Raw genomic sequence first — 21,438 nt, 5'->3', positions numbered from 1 at the left:
TTCGGGTTCAGCGTGCCTCAAGCGTGCTCATTAAAAGGTGCCGTGACAATCCTTCAATGGTGATGGGTTGGCTCATGAATATTAAGAGGAAGTCTTAGTCTTACTCTCTAATAGCCTACTAACCAACTGCTTCATATGCGAATTCCAAATGGTTTGACCAGAGAAAAATAACACACAGCACATGACAACGCCATATAAACCCTGCCTCGGGGTCATTCTGGATTATTTTATTTTATTTTACCTACGACAGAGAAAGCGGAATGTGGGTTTTACACAATACATACACAATAAAGAGTTAAATTGGAATAATTATTGTGTAGATTAATTATACCTGACTTTCGGGAGCTTTTCTGTTTCTAAACTTCTGTCGTGAACGCGCAAAACCAGAGCAGCAGCTGAGGACGTCGCGCGCGTCACACACACGGCGGTTCTCAAATAACAGCATGTAGCCTATTTTTAGCAGCGGGTCTGATGGTGTACGATATGATGTCCCCTTCCTTATCTTCTTTTTATAGACTCTAATTGTCACTTCGAGCCTTGTGGTTAGTATTGTCTACGTTGGTGTTCGACTGTTGGGCAGTCTGACCAGCTGAAGCCCTAAACCCTTTTAAAAACCAGCAAACAGACCAGACTAGTTAGTTTTTCCATTTATTTTATTCCACTCATGTCAGCCCATGACAGAACACTTAGATTAAGCCAGGATTAGGCCTTTTAGTTCAATTATAGGCTACATTACTGGAGTGCATCTTGAGACAAAAAGATATGCCAGTGCAAGTTGCGTTCATTTAAAACAACTCAAGCATGCAATTTGGTCTGGTACTAGTTTAAGCATTGTCTGTGAAACCAGGGGAATAAGCGTCGATAAACTGTACAACTAGCATTTCAAATGCATGCCATTACAAACGTTCAATAAAAACAGCCATGTTTACATCTGAAATTCATATAGCCCATATTTATTAGCTTAAATCCAGTGAATTTTTTACAAACACCATGTTAGAGCGGAGATGAAAAGGATAAATTAGAGGTAACATTGTAATATTAAAATATTGGTAATATGAAAATATATGATTATAGGCCTATATATGAATAGCATATGTAGGCATTTAGTGATCTCTTGTAATTTGCAGTGTTTATTTATCCATTTCATTTCTTCATTTACTTTCTGTACTGTCTGTACTTTGACATTTCCTCAAGAGTGCATGCAGACTTCCTTCTCAAGCAATCCTCTGAGGTTGCAGGTATTGTAAATATAATATCTATACCATATCATAGTACTTCATGATGTGACGGTACTATGTCTAAAAAGCTTCAGTTTTTCCATATATACACAGAAAAACATGACAATGCCAGTTTTAATGGACATCCATGGTACCTTTTGGTACTTGTATGTAGTCTGTCCATAGTCCATAGAGACAGATTGTGTATTTGTCGCTTATGTAAAAGCCATGTCAGTGCTGTTCATCTTTGAGAAAAACTCTTTCCTCTGTGTCTTCCATGTCTAGGCTGAGTGAATCACTTTGAGTGAGCATGGTTTCAGCCCTCCCCCTCGTCCTATTAAAAATGTTCTGCACTTCATTGGCCAGCTTCCTCCGTGCCCTTTTTATCCACCACATCTTCTTCAACTTTCCACACACGTTATTTGGGCTCTCCAAACACAGCTCCGTAAGTAATCCCTGAGACTGTGAGGGCAGTTTATAGAGCGGTAGGCCCCTGAACAGCACTGGCAGCTCCTCTTTAATGAGAAGTTCATGACAGTCTAACTGCATAAGGACGAACCGCTGAGCAACGCCGCCCTTCAGGCGGTCAGCGAAAATGCAGGCCAGTGCCGAAGCCAGCGTATCTGAGGAGTATATGTCAGGATTGCTTTGTTTTTCCACTGCGATGTTCCAGTAGCCCTCGGCTCTCTGTAGTGTTGATGGACAAAGCAAAAGAAGGGCTTTGCCTCCGTGTTTCTGGATGTGATCGAGCTTGGAGTGGAGCCACGCCGCCGGGCCGAGAGAACCGAGCTCTGTTTGGTTCCACAGGTCGAGAAATACTCCGAAACCCAGCTCTGAAAGCAACAGGCCCAGCTTACACACCAACTGTGGGTCGGTGGCTGAGGAATGGAGCAACAACACCTGTCCCTTCATATCTAGAGAGAGAGAGAGAGAAAGAAGAGGTAAATTAAGACAAAAAAAATTGGGGAGAACTTTCCCTATGCTAAAAGGTGCAGAACCTGATTTCGCCAAGTACAACATGTTCCTGGATCAACATCTCTATTCAACCAATCAGATTTGAGGGACAAGTTTACAGTTTATGTTTAGGTTTACAACACTTCTACATCAGTGTTATTCACCAATCATTTCCCTCTGATTTTAGGGATAACTTATAGTGGTAGGGATAAGGGTTAGGACTCAATCGGACAGGAATGTTGTTCCAGGATCAACAAAATATGTTGACCTAGGAACGTGTCTAACTCGGCAAAATCAGGACGTGCGCAAAAAGACTTCTTAGAAATGCAAGAACACTTTGTGCACCTTGAGAATGATCCGTCCTTGAGAATGATCTGTCCCATTGGCTAAGATACCCTGTAAGAGAGACATACAAGAAGACAAAAATATGTTTGAAACCATTTAAAAGAAACTAAAACGGTGTAAGACACAGAAAAAGCCAAGATGGATGAAAGAACAGAAAATGAGACATGAAGGAGGAGGAGAAGAGACAAACAAAGAGCACGCTGAGATTGGATAAATGCGTTCTACACAGATCAGCACAAAAATATGTACCATTGACAGAGACACATGAATGGAGCCGTTGAGAGTAGAGAGACAAATACAAAACGGACACAGAGGGCCCTATCTTGCACCCAGCGCAATTGACTTTGTACACCGACGCATGTGTCATTCCTATTTTGCACCCGCGCAAAGCGCGCTTTTCCCTCCACAGAAGCACGTCGCTAAACTAGTGAATGCACTTGCGCTACCTGGGCGGTTCAGCGCAAAAAAGGAGGCGTGTTCCGGCGCAAACAATCCCTGGTGCTATTTTGCTGTTCCATTAAACAATTGCGCCACTGACCAGAAAAAACCTAGTCTAAAGTCAGTGGCGCGTTGCGCGTTGTTCATTATGCTATTTTAAGGGCGCATGCTTGACCATAATGTATAGCGTGCACAACGCGCATACACTTTGCTCATGTAATCTACACAGATGCAACAGTTATTTTTGCAAATCATAAATTGTTACACTAAAAAAATATTAACACATGAGATGACGGAAATCATTGTGGTGTGCCACGAAGATGTGAAAAAAATAGGCATAAATCTAGCTTACAAATGATTCAGGCTAATTGTAATAATTAAGGATAAGACCTGTTTGCCCAATAGTGGCAAGACATATATGTATATAAGGACATCTGACAAATTGGTTTGTCCGTCAAGAACCAGGAAAAAAAATCGACTGAAAAACTGAAAAAAACTGAAAGACTGAAAAAAAAAAGACTGTGAAATCACCTTTACCATAATGTACAACATTACAACTTCACTTCTCTGTCTTTCACTGCTCTTACAAGAACATCAGTCTCCTCGGCTGTGAACCGCTCCTGGCGTGCGCCTGGTAAATACGCCATAATAATAGCAATCCATAATGGAACTTGCGCACCTGCTTTTAAAGGGAATGTTGGATGACGCTCGGATTGGTTTATTCACGTTACGCCCAAACCACACCTATGAATAATGAAGCTACTTCAGACCAACCCATTTTAGATTTGCGCCGGGCGCAAGAGCCATTTATCCCGCCGGGAAAATAGCAACAGCGCCGAGACCCGCCCACAAAGTTACTTGCGCTTCACGCTTTGACACTTGCGTTTCAGATCGTTAAAATAGGGCCCAGAGTCTGTCTTATTTAACATCTTAGTTAAATCTTCCGGGCTCGATAATATAAAGTGTCTGATCAGTTGTACTTTGACAGCACAGTAGTTATTAGTCTCCAGCATGAAAAATGCAGAATTGACTTTGTAATCGTGTCGACACAACAATATAAAATAAACTGATATATTGTTTATCTTGGCTAATGGATTTTTTAATATGCAATTGCAATATCTATAAAGCAGGGTGCAAGTGGTCAAAATAGTGATCTGTTAATATATATACCATTATTTAGCATTCTTTGATTAATAGAACGTTCATTAGTATTTATTTCAATTGAAATATAATTTTTGGTAGCAAAAGTATAGATACATATAGTCAAACCAAAATGTATTCAGACACCTTCAACATTTTCTCACATTATCACAGTTTATTCGCTATATTTTAGGACTCAATAGAACTCAAGAGTATGACAAGAGTTAAAGGTCCCATGGCATGAAATTTTCATTTTATGAGGTTTTTCAACATTAATATGCGTTCCCCCAGCCTGAATATTGTCCCCAAGTGGATAGAAATGTTGATCGGTGTAAACCCGAGTTCTGGCTGTCTCTCTCTGCCTTTGAGAAAATGACAGGCCAGACTAGCCAATCCTGAAGTCTCCTGGTTTGACGTCCAAGCAGGAACGGTTTCCTCCCTTTCCTCCGCCCAGAAAATCTGGCACGCCCATGCAAACGCTCGAGAGATCATTCCTTGTGAACGAGTGAATGCTGGCAGTTTCTCAGTGTTTGGATGTACAAATGAAAACAGAAGTCTTTTTTCAGGTCCTTCTGATCTGTGATCAGTAATTTCTGATGTGTAGCTAATTATTTATTATTCGTGCACACGCTGCGGCTTCTCTCTCTCCAGACAGAACGGTGTTTTCGTGTTTTCTATCTTGTGAGTCAGTGTTTTTGTACGTCCTCGTCGCGTCTATCGGTTCTAAAATGTGCATACAGTCGTTTCTGCTCAACATCGGCCTCACACACGCCGAAGCTCGGGCTGCACTGGCCGGTGGCCTTCAACATCCCCGACCCCCAGTACTGCATCTGGCCCACAGCGGAGGCACCAAACGCGGCGCGAGATTAAGCAGAAGGGGGGTAAGCGTGAGCATATTCGGGCTAGCCAGCTTTCCCCACAATAAACTGGATTACATTCGATTACTGCTGTTGTGTCTTTGTTTGCGCTGTGTACTCAACGCGCGTCACTGACGCTTTTATTTTATTTTTAAAATAATGCTATTATCAACACTTACTTTTAACTCGTTCATCTCGACAGCTGTAATGGTACTTTGCATGTGTTACAAAGTTGGTAATAATGATGAAGACGGACTCGGTGTGACTGGGACTCGTGTTTATTCAGAACTCTCAGATACAAACACAATAAACTCGCGCTGACTGACAGCGCTCTCATAACTCAGTAGTTACTATAAATAACTTTGTTAGCGATCGCTGAGCTCCGTCTCTGGTACGTTAGTGATGTCCGGTTCGCGAATGATCTTTCTTTTGAACCTGTTCTTTTTAGTGAACCGAATCAGTTCACCAAATCGGACTGAATCGTTCTAAACGGTTCGCGTCTCCAGTCAGCGCTGATCCATAATTTACTAAAGTTACTAACTTTCTGACACGAGTGACAGTCCCTCCGAATAGAAATAGACTAATAACCTGAAGTATATGCTGTAACTACAACAGTTCAGACATGCTGAGAACTGATGTGAAGTGAACTCAGGTCCATCGTCTCTCTGGCAGCAGCTCGTGCCTGCTCGTGCCTCGTAGACCAAGTTAAACCACGCCCCCTCCGCTCATTTAAAATACAAAGATGTCAGCCAATCACAACAGTGGGCGTTTTTACTGAAGTCTCACAGCAGACACGCCTCTTGAAGCAGGGCATTCAGCCACAGGGCAAACAGCAGTATTGAAAAAATGCCTTTTATTTCTAAATTATGACATTTTATGATGTAAAAATCATACTAACAATATAAGTTCACCTCAGGAAACATTATAAAATAATAGAAAAATGCCATGCCATGGGACCTTTAAACTGTGTCAGAACAAATTCATCTTGATAATGTCAGATAACTTTGATAGAAATATGTAATGGATTACAATCAACCAATCAGCTGTCAGCTGTTAAATTTAAGTACATCATTGGATAATACCAATTTAGGTCAACCAATGACCAAGCAATGCCATTTTGTCCAGTCTGTGGTGTAAAAAGGTCAAATTAGCAATTGAAGAAAAAACACTTAAGCAAAACATGCTCAGGTCAAAGTGTCTTGGTCCTATCAATTTTACTGGTAGTCCACTGTTTTTGGGTATAATATGTCACAGTTTGCTTTATTTTGCAATCCTCACTATCCAAACTATTGTCAAATTACGTTTTGTCATGTCTGCGCCTATTCAGGTTAGTCCGATTAGTTAATCTTTCTCCACCTGTGGCTGCTTTGTTCCCTCATTCACCCTGTGTATTTATACTCCCTGGAGTGTATTCCAGAAATCAGGTAATGTGACATACCTGGGTATGTTTAATAACCTCAAGTTTCGGTTCCAAAAACAGAGGTAACTTTGAGGGTATGTAAGTAACCATGGTAACTCACTCTCTGAACATAACCTGCTCCGGAGCAGCTCATGATCCAGGGTTAGTTTGCTTAAAAGGTATCAGATGTGTTTTACTTTTATATAATTAATATAGTTATTAATATTACCAAATTTGTTTCAGTTATATAATATACAATATTATATATTAATTGTAAAGCACTATTATAACAAGGTAATGTTTAAATGTTAATTCAATTCAAATATATTTATTATTTATTTTATTGTCATCTCACACACGGATCTGCATTCAATTAATTAGCATCAAACAAACACTATAATCCTTATTCTCAGTGAATAAAGATTACTTAATAAACAAATATTTAGAAAAAATTATTGCATAACCACCAAATAGGTGGCGATGTGCACTAAGTAAATCGCCATTAAACAAAAGAAGAAGAGAAAGTATGCATTACAATATTGCGTTACTCCCTTAAAAAGAAATTCATTGAGTTACTTAGTTACTTTTTAAGAAAAGTAATGCGTTACGTTACTTTTGCGTTACTTTTTCTCACCTGGGCTGGGCTTGTTTTTTTTTTGTTTTTTTTTATAGCAAAAAAAAGTAATATTTTTGTGCAAATGTAAAGACCTCTTCATACCAAAATTGAAATAATAAGCCTCAGGCTGAGGTAAAAATTTGCTGCCATTCTGGATCATGAAAGAATAGGACGCAGGAGAAAAGTTTTACCAATAAAAACAAAAAATCTAGTGATATATGCTCATGGTTTAACTGAATCATCGAAGGTCAGCAGCAAGACATTGGTCAATAAGGGTAGATTAAATGCATAAAAATATTTGTTTTATTTAACATTTATATATTTGTGGTTTGCATAGTACTCCTGCATAGATTTTGCATTTGACTAATTTGATTAATTTTGAGGATTACTGAATATTTATTGTGCAAGTGAGATGAATAAATGCTCACATTTAGTCTAGAACTACAATAACACATTTACACACAACGCCTCTGCACTTACTCTCGAGTTTTCTCAGCATGGGGACAGGAGAGCTGTCAGTCAAATAAATGTGAAAAAGTAACTCAGATATTTTGTTGTAAATTTAAAAAGTAATGCGTTACTTTACTAGTGACTTGAAAAAGTAATCTGATTACGTAACTCAAGTTACTTGTAATGCGTTACCCCCAACACTGTATATATATATAACTATAACTAACACCTGACAGATCTGAAAACATTGACCTATTTTGCCTCCTAAACATGATTTAATTTCATAATGTTCATGAAACATGCAGATGGTTGCTCTGAGCAAAACAAATATCAGATGAAGTGACTCGTACTGTTTTTATCCACTTTTAACTTGAATATTTTATTATTATTTATTATTAATTTTAAATGTATTTGATTTTAAACTAATATTAAAGTTAATATTTAATATTTATCTCCTTATGGCTCTATTCTATAGAGGAGCATAATCATGACTATTTCATTAATGTTATGGGTAATGTAATGGCCAATTCAACAAAAACAACTGAAACCTCTTAAATATGCCACATGTTCTAATAATTTTGGCCACCACTATATATATTGTGTATATAAATAATGTATTTGTGTATTTTAAAAAAAAACTGAAATTAAAATATATAATAACAATAATGGTAATAAAAGTCATTCCATACATTGTGTCGTAGTTTCTTCTTTGCTGAGAGGAAACACATCTTACTATATAAACAGAGAGATGCTGTAGATTGTAAAGACTTACATTTCAGTTTGTTCACCAGAAGAAGCACTCCAAAAATAGCCAGACAAACAAGGATCATCGGTAGAAGAACAAGAAGGCTCCAGAACTGTCGTTCCCCTAAAACAACAATACACCATGAAACGGATAACATCTGTCATGTTCAGTAGAGCAAATGTTAGTTTTAGTACATTGAACACACAAAGCATCACGATGATCGAATGACAATGATTGGCAGCTTTAATTAAACAGGATATATAGATGTTTCTTCTTATCATAAACTTACAGTGATGTTGACAGTACTGCACAATCTTTCCATCCACTTTAAGCTGCAGACAAACACACAAACAATGAAAAACGTTTAACATGTTTACGGTCTGTTTGCGCTGAAATTACACCAAACTAAGGAAATCAAAAAGGGAGAAAGAGATGGCATCACACCTTCACACAGAGCTGCAGGTGATTCCGAGATGTGATATTCACAAATTTCCCGGATACCTGAAGAGCAAATATCATTATAGCAAACCACTTTTTAACCAGCTGGAAAAACAATTATTGGCTGATTAGTAGATGTGATATTTAATTTCACATAAATTAAACCAGACAAGACAGAGGTGCGGTCTATTTAACCTTTTATTGTTGTGTACCTGTGAGTCAATCATTTCGCTTCAAAAGTGCGAGATCACTGGTGAAAATGCTTCTATTTTGCATTCTTTCATATTTTGATAATACAAAACTGTTAATTACTAATTATTACTAAAAATGTATTTTAAGAAATTAACATGAATTTCAGAAAGTCTTGTATTTGGTATGTCGCCCTTTTGCTTTAATGTGTAATCTTTAACGTTGCATCAAATGTTAATTTTTTTTTTTTTACATCATAATGTTTCTTTGTTGTACTTTTTCCCCCTAAAAATTGATTTCCAGATTTGAATGAAAACAATCCTATATTTTCAATGTGTTCTCAGACATTTTATATCCCACTGTCGGGTTTTTCAACAAATTTCCAAAAGAGTGCAACAGTGCCCGCCTCTTTTTTCAGCAGCGTTGGTTCCAGAAGTATTTTTCCATAGGGATTTCAAAGTCTTTGTTAAAAACTCTACAAAATGCTAAGTTAAAAACAAATGAAAATGGACAAACCCAGCAATTGGGTTGTTTTAACCCAGTGAATGGGTTAAATGTTTGCCCATCCAGCTGGGTAGTTTTATTTAATTAACTCAACTATTGTTTAAAAATGACTGTATTGATTGCTTAAAATGAACCCAAAGTATGTTGGAAATTAACATTTATTAATAAATTAACATTAATAAGTTCAGTGAATAATAATTAAACATTGTTTAAATTGCTTATTAATAAATGTTCACCTTTTTTATTATTATTGTTATTATTATTGTGTCTGATTTTAAATTTCCAACCTATTTTGGGTTCATTTTAAGCCAGCGATAGTCATTTTTAAACAATAGTTGAGTTAAATAAAACTGCCCAGCACGTTGGGCAAACATTTAACAATCGCTGGGTTAAAACAACCCAATCACTGTGTTTGTCCATTTACATCCCAACTTGGCTTGTTTCTAACCCAGCATTTTTTAGAGTGTATAAGCCTGAACAGAGCCACGGTCGGCTACGAGGTGATTCCCAACACTACAAACTTTAATTTGAAGCTAAATAGTATTTTAGTAGTCCAGTAAACTGGACAGAAATACAAAGGTACAAGATTGTGTTTAACGGTTTTAGTGAGGGATAGAACTACAATCCTATTGTGGAAAACAGGGTGGGGCTGAGAGCCGTGGGAACAGAGCGAGGCTGGTGGCGCGAGTGTTAAAGAGGAGTGGCTGCTCACTGCAGAGACATGGGTGGAGTGTGAAGTTCAGCTTCCCCTCTCTGGATGTAATTTAGGGTGGCGCTAGATGTTCCAACCACACCCTAAAGGGTGAGTTCATGGTTGTGGCTAGAAGGGAAACAGCAATGGCTGGAAGTGAGGCAAAATCTCATGATAAAATAAATCCAATTGCTACTTATTAGATTGTATTTTATTAATGTCTACACCTATCCCATCCCTAAACCTACCCTTACAATAATGCAAATATAGTCATTAAATGACGCAATATTGATGTGCGCATGCCCAGTGGCCGTAGCTTTCTAATCTTAACCGTAGTTCACCCAAACATGAAAATTCTGTCATTAATTACCCTCATGTCATTCATCTTCAGAACACAAATTAAGATCTTTTTGATGAAATCTGATAGCTTTCTGTCCCTCCATTTACAGCAACGCAACTGACACTTTAACACTTCAAAAAGTTCATAAAGTGATCGTAAAACTAATCCATATGAATTGAGCAGTTTAGTCCAAATTTTCTAAAGAGACTCGGTAGCTTGATATGAAGAACAGACTGAATCTAGTCTTTTATTCACATTTAAACATTTGTCAACACACATATCAGTTGTGCTAAATGGTGTTCGCTTGAGCTTCTCATGTTACGCAGCACGTTTGAGCTTCCGCATAAACCAATGAGGTTCATTCTCATGTTACGCTGCAGGACCAGGCCAAACTCAACCCATGATGTCCAGAGAGGTGGAGCTGGATGTCATTTGGCTCTGCAATGAGCACTACTTGTAAAAGAGCGTCACCTGTGCGCCACACATGGTCTCGAGTCCCACGGAGGAGCTCCGGAAGGATATAAGGAGGAGTAACAACGAGAGAGGACCAGGCCTGTTATATGGTTATTTGTTTATTTTGTGATTAAAGTTGTACGTTTGAACATTGGCCGGTTCCCGCTTCCTTCTTCCCTTATCAACAAACCCATGAAGCAGTGTGAATTGCACAATCGAAAAAAATAAAAATAAAAATAATAATAATAATAAATATATATATATATATATATACACACACACACACACAAATATTTAAGTATTTTCAGAGCATTGAGCGATCGACTTGATAATTTGCGGTGCTTCTTGGGAGTAGGCAGAGCTCAAGAGCTCTTTTTTGCTCGAATCTCTGGTGGAATTTTTTGTACAGCATCATGGGTAATGTAGTTTTTCACCACAAATTCCATTCTATACGATTATTTTAAAACTAAGTTGAAATAATATGGACTGACAGGTTCAACAGAACCAAATATCATCGAAACACGGACATGGATTAACATGATTTATTGAACTCCCTATAGTATTTCTACTCCCTCAAGCTTCATTCCATTTCCATTCATGTCAAATTAAATAAAGTGTCTACTCAAAGGCCTATACAGGACAGAAAACAAAGCTTTACATATTCCAATATATTTACCCATAGTGTTGTGCTGTTTTCTTCCCAATCATTCAAGTGCTGCTGTCTGAATCCTTTAATTTCTCTGCATTGTCCATCTGCCTCGAGCTGGCACGGCCACAATTCAGCACTTATCCTGCAGGGCACCGTTAAATTCCAGCTCATCACCGGCTCATCATCATTTGTCTTGGTGTGGGCTACTGACACTGAGATGTTTCTCAGGACATTGGCATTAAATTCTGCCAGACAAAAACATTTTAGGAAGACAAAATAAATGAATATGGCATTGAACATCCAGATCTAAGACAATAATGCTAGCTTTTATTTGTAAGAAAAGGCTTCAGCAAACTTCCAATAAGGACACAATATATCTTCAAATGATTTAGAATAAGATATAACAAGCATTAAAAAAATCCAAAACAACTTCTTTTTTTAATTCACCCCCACAACAATTTTTTTAAAGAACCAGGGTTCCCACTGTCTTGAAAAAAAAAACGTACTATTAAATGTATTAAAAATTAATTATAGTATATTTGTATTGTACTAAAACATACTCAAGTATACATTTTTTATGCATTTAATAGTACATATTTTTCACCTCTGTGTTTATACAGAATGAGATTTTAAAATTGTGATTTCTAGACCTGTAAAGACCATATATTTTGATGATTTTTTTTTTTAATCTTATAACATTTTTCTAGTTATTCCAAGCGATACAAATTTTATCAGGTATAAAAAAACTATTAAAATGTATTTTTAAAAGTATATTTTACAAAATGTAAATGTGTTTTAAAATATATATTTGTATTAATCCTTATATAAATAAGAATAGAAATATATATATATATATATATATATATATATATATATATATATATATATATATATATATATATATATATATATATATATATATATATATATATATATATAAATATAATAGTTGTATCAGTATATTTTACAAATATATTTTTTAATATATATTTTTATTAATTACCATCCTTAATCCTTATCCAGTAAATCACAAACAAAAGTCATGGGGCCATTTGAGGAATATTGTTGTGGTTTTACCTGTTTTATTGTTTTCAAAGGGACAGTATTCTGAGCGAGCTGCCTTTTCTGCTTTCCAAGCCTAAAGTGTATGCACAGACAAAGGGCATGTTAAAATAATGGACAAATGGGTTTTAGCTAGTGTTGTAGTGCTCAAGACTTGTTTCAGTCTCAGACTAAGAGGACTCAGGATTTTATTTCAAGACCGGTTAAGCCAATGTTTGACCAAGAAAAGAACTTGAGACTTTGAGGGCTTGACACCCGAGCCGTTGAAAAACAGAGTTGCGACACTCCCATAGACTTCCATTAGCCTGACGTCGTCATACTCAGATTCTAATCAGAATATGAGTCTGATACTGCTCCACTGGGCTGTGATTATGAGGCGTTTCAACCGAACCAGGAAAGAAAATGCCTCTGCACTCAATTGGATAGACCTACAACCAATCAGAGCAACGGAGCGATGCATAGTTGTCAACAGAACTCAACTGCACGCACACCGGAAGAAGTAGAAGAAGAAGATGAGTGTAAACTACCATGCCGGTGTTGTAAAAAGAATTTAGGGATACACGGAGTACTTACCAACAAAATCACCATTTTTGAGAGAAATAGTAAAGGTGAATGCATACGAACAAGTTCTCAGTTTAGTAAACTAATTAAACCCAAGCGCTGTGTGACGTGGATGATTGCGTTACTGTTGATTATCTGTCCATCATCGTATAAAGCCAGCCCTGACAATTTCATTGGTCCGAACAGCTCTGGTTCGAGCTTAGTTGCTCCCCAACGGATCAAATCCAGACCGAACTTCCCAACCTCAAATGTTGTGGGCGGAGCTAAGTTCGGCTGGCATCCAGGCTAGACTTCTATAGGAACTGATGCGGAAGTAAAGCATGTCACGGAGCGACCAATAGTTCCAAACAACCAATAGTTCCAGCATTGAACCCCATTCTTTTCAGTGTATCTCAAGCACATTCGCTGGTAAATTGATGAAATTACTGCCTATTTTGAGATTTTATGGCATTAGTTGACCTCTCAGGAATACTAATAGAAGTGGTATTTTATGAAGCTTGTTAGAGTTAATGTTTATTGTTATATAATAGATCGTTAGACTCTAACTGCAGTTAGATAACGTGAGCAGCACTGCAACAGCTAATATATCCAGATGAATGAGAAGATTTGTGTAAAACGTAAATTCATTCAGCTTTTTGAGACTGTATAAAACTTATTTTGATCGATACAGAGAGGATTCTCATTCCCGGTAAATTAAACATATGATTGGTCATTATTTTCAACAGAAATGCCTGTGATTGGCTACAATACTCAACGCTGTAAAATTGAAGTCGATGCCCATATTGTGTTAATATTTAGCAGAAATTGATGCAAATATAGTGAAACTGCTGTCTATCCTACACTGCACTTTCAAACAGATTGACAGCGTGGAGTTGTTTGGAACTATTGAGCGCTCTATGAATCACGTGACCTGTGACCTGTGGCGGCGAGATCAAAGTGTGTCACAACTCTCTTTTTCTATGGCTCTGCTTGAGACAATACAAAACCAAGGCAGGTCTTGACTTGGTCTCGGTTTAGGTGATCTTTATTACAACACTAGTTTTAGCAGGCATTGTTTTGAGTGTGTGCATGTTTTGAAAAGTACCTGGAAACACATGCAGTCCGTGATTGACTCCAGTGGAATGCTGTTATTTGCCAAGGCCTGAGAGAAGAAAAGGTATGGCAAATTACCAAGAAAAGAACAAACTGGTCTGCACAGTAAACGCAATGAGTCTTCAGACCGGGCGTTATTTACACAGAAATAATTTGAATGTGAAGGTTAACTGACCCAGCATTTGCCTTTTCTTCCACGTTTCATACACAGGGACGGGGGTTCAGAATATCCTTTATCCTCATTGGCTACCAGAATCTTAACCACACCTTCCTGTCTCACAGTCTTGATTCTGGGACCTAAGTATGAAGTGAAATTTGCAATTCTCAGTTCATTTAAGATGTTATTTAACTCATTTAAGACTGCTCTTATGAGGATACCCGAAACGAGTACTTTGGCATAAGTCTGTGTGTTATTGTTGTTCAAGCTTGAAAGAGAACTGGATTCTGGTGCGTCACAGATAGGACATTCACATTCACAGTATGAGCGCACCCATATATAAAAAGTGAGTAAATATAATAAGTGACCCGCCAAATTGCCTAGTTAGACATTGACAGCGTTACCCACAACAGTTGATTTTTACCCGCATTTGACGGGTGTTCATTTCAAACCCTGATTAGGTACTACAAATAAGCATTGTAGAACTGATTTTATTATTCCTGAAAGCCCATATTAGCAATTTAGGAGTACTGTTTGAAATACATTTTAGTATGGACTTAAATGAGAAAGCTATTTTAATGACAGAGAGATTAAGCAATACAATCCAAACATACCTTTACACTGCTTTATGTCTTTGAGGTGCGGTAAGGAACACACTGCCAATAAAAATAAAACATCACTATTATTTAAAAATGCTTTTTGAACAAAGCATGCTGACATGCTACTGATTGGTATTCAGTCAGATATTATGACAGACAGTCACTGCTTTTCATACACTTGCTGTAATAATACATTTGCATTTGCATTTGCATGCATATAAACATAATAAAAAATATCATATATATGTTTGATTCTTTAGATGCTGGGCAACAACACAAATGTTGGCGTGAATAGAAATAGCATACATAAATAATATTGTGAAATGTTATTTTTCTTATTTTCATATTATTCTATTGTATTTGTAATTTATTCCCGTGATAGCAAATCTAAAATTGCACAAATATTTCACAATTTTACTCTAATTTATTACTGTGATTTACAATATTACTGTTGTTTCTGTGTATTTGATCAATTAAATGCAGCCTTTGTGAACATGTGAGAAAAAAAAGATTATTCGAAACTTTTGACCGGTAGTCGATGCATATAGAGAAAGTAAAAACAATTGCTACCTTTTTTTAATGTAGGGATTTCCACTTCAACTTCAGATGACTGAGGGAATGATCCAACTTTGATCATCATTTTTCTGCCAAAGTCAACATCTTCATACTCCACCAGAGTTAGCTGTGTGACACAAAAATAAACACTGAGATTAAAATCAAGTCAGTAATTTTATGCAAATATTTCCTTCGCCGTAGTTTAAGTCAGGACTTTCTGGAAATTCTGCATTTTGTCAAGTTGCTCATACTTTTGCATTTTCAATACTTTTGCGTTTTGAAAAATGCACAGTGTACAACCAATCCAACCGCACAGATCAGCCCACGGAGGAGAGCAATATGTGAAATGGCAGAAGTGACATACACTCACATTGAGAAGTTCGTGACTTGCAGCGGAAGTCATTGCGAAGTCTAATCTCTTGCAGCGCTCTTGCTGCCTTTCTGCTGATATGTAGCATATCGTAATAGCAACTGCATGAAGAGAAGACAAAGAGGCGAGCTTTATTAATGCACTACATGGCAAACAATGGTCAATCCATCTCTTTCTTTCAACAAAAGCATATACGGTGTGAGAACATGTAAGTTCACCCAAAAATGACAATTCTGTCATCATTTATTCACCCTCAAGTTGTTCCAGACCTGTATGAGTTTCTTTGTTCTGCTGAACACAAAAGAAGATATTTAGAAGAATGTTTGTAACAAAGCAGATAGAACAGGGGTCTCAAACTCGCGGCCCGCAGGATGATATTTTGTGGCCCCCTACTTGACATTAAAGTTTAGTGTTAGTGCGGCCCGCGCGTTGCTCTGAAAAGCACCTTTTTGCTGAGTCGTTGCGTGTGCAGCGCTTGCTGCCTCCTTTATGTGTGTGTGTGTGTGTGTGTGTGTGTGTGTGTGTGTGTGTGTGTGAGAGAGAGAGTTGGCTCGCCCCTCCCTCGTGCAGTATAATTGGTTGACACTGCGTGATTGACAGGAACAGACGAACAAAGCTGATCAGACAGTTGAAACGAATGTGGTCTAAAAGCGCTCGTCAATGTCAAAATGATTGAGATGGCCAATCAAATTAAAGTAGGCGGGGTTTACGTTCTCTTTTGGCTCGTGCACACTGCTCAGTCTTCACACACAGACGAGCGCGTCAATCTATCGCTTAATGCCATTGCGGAGAGAGACTCTATTCTTTCCGGTGAAATCACAAAACAAAATGCAAACGTGTCCATGGTCTAATTATACAATCATTGATGAACATCTTTGATTTTAATGAAGAAAAACTATATGAGAGCGGATTAGAACCCGGAACCTTTGACACGGTTGACAAAAATTCTACCACCAGACCACTAGAGAAATCAAACAATTTTTGCGGATCTATATTTATCCACTCATGCGAAGAATATCGGGAATAATAATATATTTGACGCAAATGAATACAAATATTGTTTACAAATAGTCCCAAAAAGATTATTTCCCAACTAGTATTAGATCTAGAATTTCGCTCACTGTTCTGTTTGACCTGGTTACAGCCTTGCTGTGAATTAGTCTATTATTTAAAATAAAATTAAAATCATTCATTTTTTCATATTACATGATTTAATTTCTATAGGCTATATTTAGTTCATGTTCAGAAGAAACATTCATGTTGAAGAACTGTTAATAATAAAGATTGAGAAGATTGGATCAGCTGTGCTACTTTTTTTTGAATACTTGAACCACTTTTTATGTGGAATACTTGATGCGGCCCAGCCTGACCCAGAGTCTACCTCCAGCGGCCCCCAGGTAAAATGAGTTTGAGACCCCTGAGATAGAGCAACCATTGACTACCATAGTATTGTTTTCCCTACTATGGTAGTCAATGGTTGCTCTCTCTGCTTGGTTATTCTCCATTCTTTAAAATATCTTCTTTTGTGTTCAGCAGAACAAAGAAACTCATACAGGTCTGGAACAACTTGAGGGTGAGTAAATGATGACAGAATTTTCATTTTTGGGTGAACTATCTGATAAGCAAATGAAGGACTAAGAGGTGTTTGAGGTTCACTTGGCCTACCTTGACCTAGTTCTTCACAGAGAAAGTGTTCTTTCTGTTAATGAAAGATTAAATAGAATCATTATGGTGCTGACACATTATTTTTTCAAAATAAAAATTGAAAATGTTGTTTTAAATGAACAAAATGCTTACCCTTCGACCTTCTGATGTGCTGTTTGGCATTGAAACACATCCTGAATCAAATTCTCCTGAAATTAGAAAAGTTAGTGATTATGTAAAAGTTTTGTGTACTACATTAGACCAACATTAGACTGTAATATGCTGCTGCTTGTTAGGACTTGTTACCACTGTTATCATCTTCATAATCTGATGTCTGAATACCGCTGCCCCAGTCCTCATCCTCAGGATCTGGAATAATACTCAAAAGGATGTTGCTCCACAAGCACGGTTTACAATCCTCCCCGTGACAGCACAATTTCGGCTTGACGTCCAGAGAACACACATAACCACGACCACAGTCCACATCACGAACTCCGAGAGGTTCTGTATGTCTCACAATGCAGTTTGAAAGAGCCTAAAAACACAAACATGGGTAAATAACTTGCTTGCTTGCCAAAATGTCAATTCATTGATTACCTCAATATACATTTTAATAACAGAAGATGCACATATTCAGTTTTATTACATATTCTTTTGATAATTTTAAGGGAAAATTGTATATCCATAATGATGTGTGCCTTAAAACAAACATATCTGTATTTCAAAAAGAATTCTGGAATTATTATCCATCTCTAAAACATCAAAGGAATATTTTAATGACTATACAAATAAACAAGAAATTACTAAAAGCAAACTTCAGTATATGAATAATCAACCTGAGGACAGAAGACGTTGTTTTCTGGTTTGTGCGCGAGTCGCTCCAGTGAACACACACAGGCGCTGGCCAATAGGAGAAGTTGAAATCTCCACCACGTCAACTTCATTGCGCAACAGTTTCGCTCTCGTATCCAACAGACGACCAACCGAAACTGGTTAAGAACAAAATCCCACAGAATATACCCTTCACTATATCGTCTCTATGAGGGTTTAAGAGACCCCAGAAGACCATAGTTCTGATCGGTTCTGTTAAAGAGTCCGAATCATCCGTCCAGTACTCGCGTCTCGGCGTGCAAGGAGCGCGAGAGCGCGCGGTCACGCGGCATACTGTCCCGGTAATCTGAAAGACGACATCAAACGATCAGTGCCATATTATTCCGTGATAAAGTCAATGTCTTCAGCTCTGTAACATCTGATTTGAGCTTATGGGGCCAGTTGCAGCTTAGGCAACCGGCCACAGGTTCTAAAAGATAAGTAGAAGTGTGTTCGCTAGAAGTCACCTGGTTTCCAGTATGCCCAGGTGTGTCTCTGTGAATGACAGATTACCAGATAACGTGGGTGTTCACGAATCATGTTTGCTGCTGGAATGTCTGGATTCCCGATACATTTTAAAGGGCAATGCAGTTTATTGTAACTCAATTAAAGGGCTAGTTCACCCAAAAATCATCATTTGCTCACCCCCATGTTGTTCCAAACCTGCATGACTTTCTAAAGAGTGTTGGTAACCAGACAGTTGATGGCAACTTTTGACTTCCATAGTATTTTTTTCTACTATGGCAATCAATGGATATACCGTCAACTGTTTGATTAGGCTACCATCATTCTTTATCTTCCTTTGTGTTCAACAGAAGAAAGTCATACAGGTTTGGAACAACATTAAGGTGAACTATTTCTTTAAGAGTTTAAGTTGTTAAAGTTGGCCCCAAAACATATTTGGACACTTGTCATATTTAGAACATTATTACATTGGTTAAATAAAAAAAAATAATGACATTTATTTTAAAGATAGCACAGACACGCCTTTCAAGCTAAACATTTTATGAAAAGGAGTATGTTTGGTTTCATTTTTCTACAATTCAACTTTAAGAAATCTTATTGGAGCATAGCTAAAATGACGAACTATTACTACCAAAAACATCAGTTGATTAAACGTCATTGAACAAAAATGACAAGAACATTATAATTCTTTAAAAAAAAAATCCTGCAACATTTATTTGGACATTACATTTTACAACTTTTTGTGAAAAGGCATGTTTTGTTTAAATTGACATTTATTTTTTACCTTTAAACTTTAAAGTGCAAGGAAAGAATTTTAGTATCACTTGATATCAAACATTAAATCCATTTTCTTAGTGTGTAAAATAATCTAGTTTTAAACTAGATAAATATATACAATTATTTCTATTTTTTATAATTTCTGATGTCCTTATTTTATTATTGACCCTCGTGTATTTTTAATTGAGACTATTTATCAATTATTTTTGATTGTTTACGTATACTATTAATGCCACTAGGCATATAATTACTGTATCGCATTAAAACACATGACATTTTTTGGTTATGCTATGTTGATACTAGCATGATATTGGTTGCTTGAAGTAATAAAATATAAATATAAAAAAATGTATCAGCTCACAAACAAACAAAACACAAAATAATGCAAAACTGTACTTACGGCCCAGAAGTCTTAATTCGAATAAGGTGTTTTTGAAGCACTTCGGAGTATGTATTATAACACCTCACATGACGTTGCTTCCACTGACACACAATCATTAAATGAGAAAGTGTGAGTGAACTTTGAGTGTACATAAGACTCACCCCTCCCAGCTGAGAATCAAAACACACGCGCAACACACACACACACACACACACACACACACACACACACACACACACACACACACACACACACACACACACACACACACACACACACACACACACACACACACACACACACACACACACACACACACACACACACACACACACACACACACACACACACACACACACACACACACACACTGGCTTTGTTGAAGAAAAAGTCACAAGTAAAAATATGTTTGTGCTCATAATTAACAAGGTTGCTGAACTAGATGAGAAATATGATCTTGTTTTTTTTTGCAGCTTTGTAAAATTATAACCAGGAAATGTCCAGGTGCAAAGTTCCATCTAACGCATTCTCTGTAACCAAGTGAATTTGTTTAGCAGCTCTGTTTCATGTATCTTGGCAACTCGTTTTAATAATGCACCTGGGTTTAAGAGTCACTGTTAATAACTGACAGCAAACACCCAAAATAGGGAGCAACATATAGTGCGTTCATCCAGATGTTTCATTCAGGGATAATAAGGCTCAATGTTTATAGAGAAATGATTGTTATCACTAGCAGCAACACCCCAAAAACACCTATCCCTGAAGCTAAATTCCTTTACGGGAGACTGGGGCTAGTTGTCACAAGGGTTATATATATCTCAATACAAGAGGAACTGTCAGGTTGGGGCAAGTCGTCACAAATGTTTCATGTGTTGAACTGAAAACATTTAGGTTAAAATCCTATAATAGGATTAAAGGATTACATACGCCACTATTTAAGGCACAATATGTAAGATTTTAGGATTAAAATATCCAAAAACCACTAGAACAATATTATATATTTTGTTGACTTTTATTCTCCCAAATGTATCCAAGAATGTTTAAATCCAGAGAAATAAGCGATTTTAACCAGGACACGGTTAAGACACGTCGCCTATCAATGACATCATACCCGTGTTACCCTTGATTTTGTAGAAACCATGGAAGCACAAAAGACTCTTTATATGATGTGTTTTATTAGACAGGTGAGCAACTGTTTGGATACATTCATCAACAGAAAAAAGATCATTGTTATACAGCTCAACACAGTTAGTCTTATTTTTTAAAATCTGGTTTTCTTGATTTACAGCGAGTACCATGGCTAATATCGATCTAGCTCACTGCAGTGTGAACAAGTGTCTCATAGTAGCCGCCGAGCAAACACTTTCAACACACTCAAATGTATCTAATATGATAAACAGCGCTGCGTTACCCCACATACACATGAGCAGAAGAAGCGGATATCTGAGTCACAACGTCATAGTGACAACAGCCAATCAC

The 21,438-nt window shown here is 37.2% G+C and overlaps 1 protein-coding gene across 2 annotated transcripts; it reads right to left on the bottom strand.

Annotated features, from left to right (window-relative positions):
- Positions 1-631: 631 nt before the first annotated feature.
- il17rc (interleukin 17 receptor C) lies at positions 632-20,088 on the bottom strand. 2 transcript variants are annotated; one of them, XM_079844151.1, is made up of 17 exons: positions 19,978-20,088; positions 18,302-18,642; positions 17,772-18,000; positions 17,619-17,674; positions 17,487-17,520; positions 15,822-15,922; positions 15,467-15,578; positions 14,912-14,953; positions 14,316-14,437; positions 14,133-14,189; positions 12,503-12,563; positions 11,453-11,670; positions 8,606-8,662; positions 8,451-8,493; positions 8,189-8,284; positions 2,517-2,567; positions 632-2,131 (listed from the first exon to the last, which is right to left on the bottom strand). In XM_079844151.1, the coding sequence occupies exons 2-17, from the start codon at positions 18,407-18,409 to the stop codon at positions 1,449-1,451; spliced, it is 2,070 nt and encodes a 689-aa protein (XP_079700277.1). In that variant the 5' UTR covers positions 18,410-18,642; positions 19,978-20,088; the 3' UTR covers positions 632-1,448. The 2 variants fall into 2 exon arrangements, with proteins under 2 accessions (XP_079700277.1, XP_079700278.1); XM_079844152.1 differs by having other exon boundaries at positions 18,302-18,830; positions 19,978-20,080.
- Between the last annotated feature and the right edge of the window lie 1,350 nt (positions 20,089-21,438).

Source organism: Gobio gobio (genome assembly GCF_949357685.1).
Source record: "Gobio gobio genome assembly, chromosome: 19".
Lineage (NCBI taxonomy): Eukaryota > Metazoa > Chordata > Actinopteri > Cypriniformes > Gobionidae > Gobio > Gobio gobio.
The sequence above is the reverse complement of the archived record's forward strand: the minus strand, read 5'-3'. Positions and strand labels throughout refer to the sequence as shown.

Coding starts and splice junctions, on each gene's coding strand:
- il17rc (XM_079844151.1), bottom strand. CDS start 18,409: ATGAAGTTGACGTGGTGGAGATTTCAACTTCTCCTATTGGCCAGCGCC. Junction 17,521..17,618: donor GCACATCAGAAGGTCGAAGG/GTAAGCATTTTG, acceptor TTTCATTAACAG/AAAGAACACTTTCTCTGTGA. Junction 11,671..12,502: donor CTTTGAAAACAATAAAACAG/GTAAAACCACAA, acceptor TTTGTCTGGCAG/AATTTAATGCCAATGTCCTG.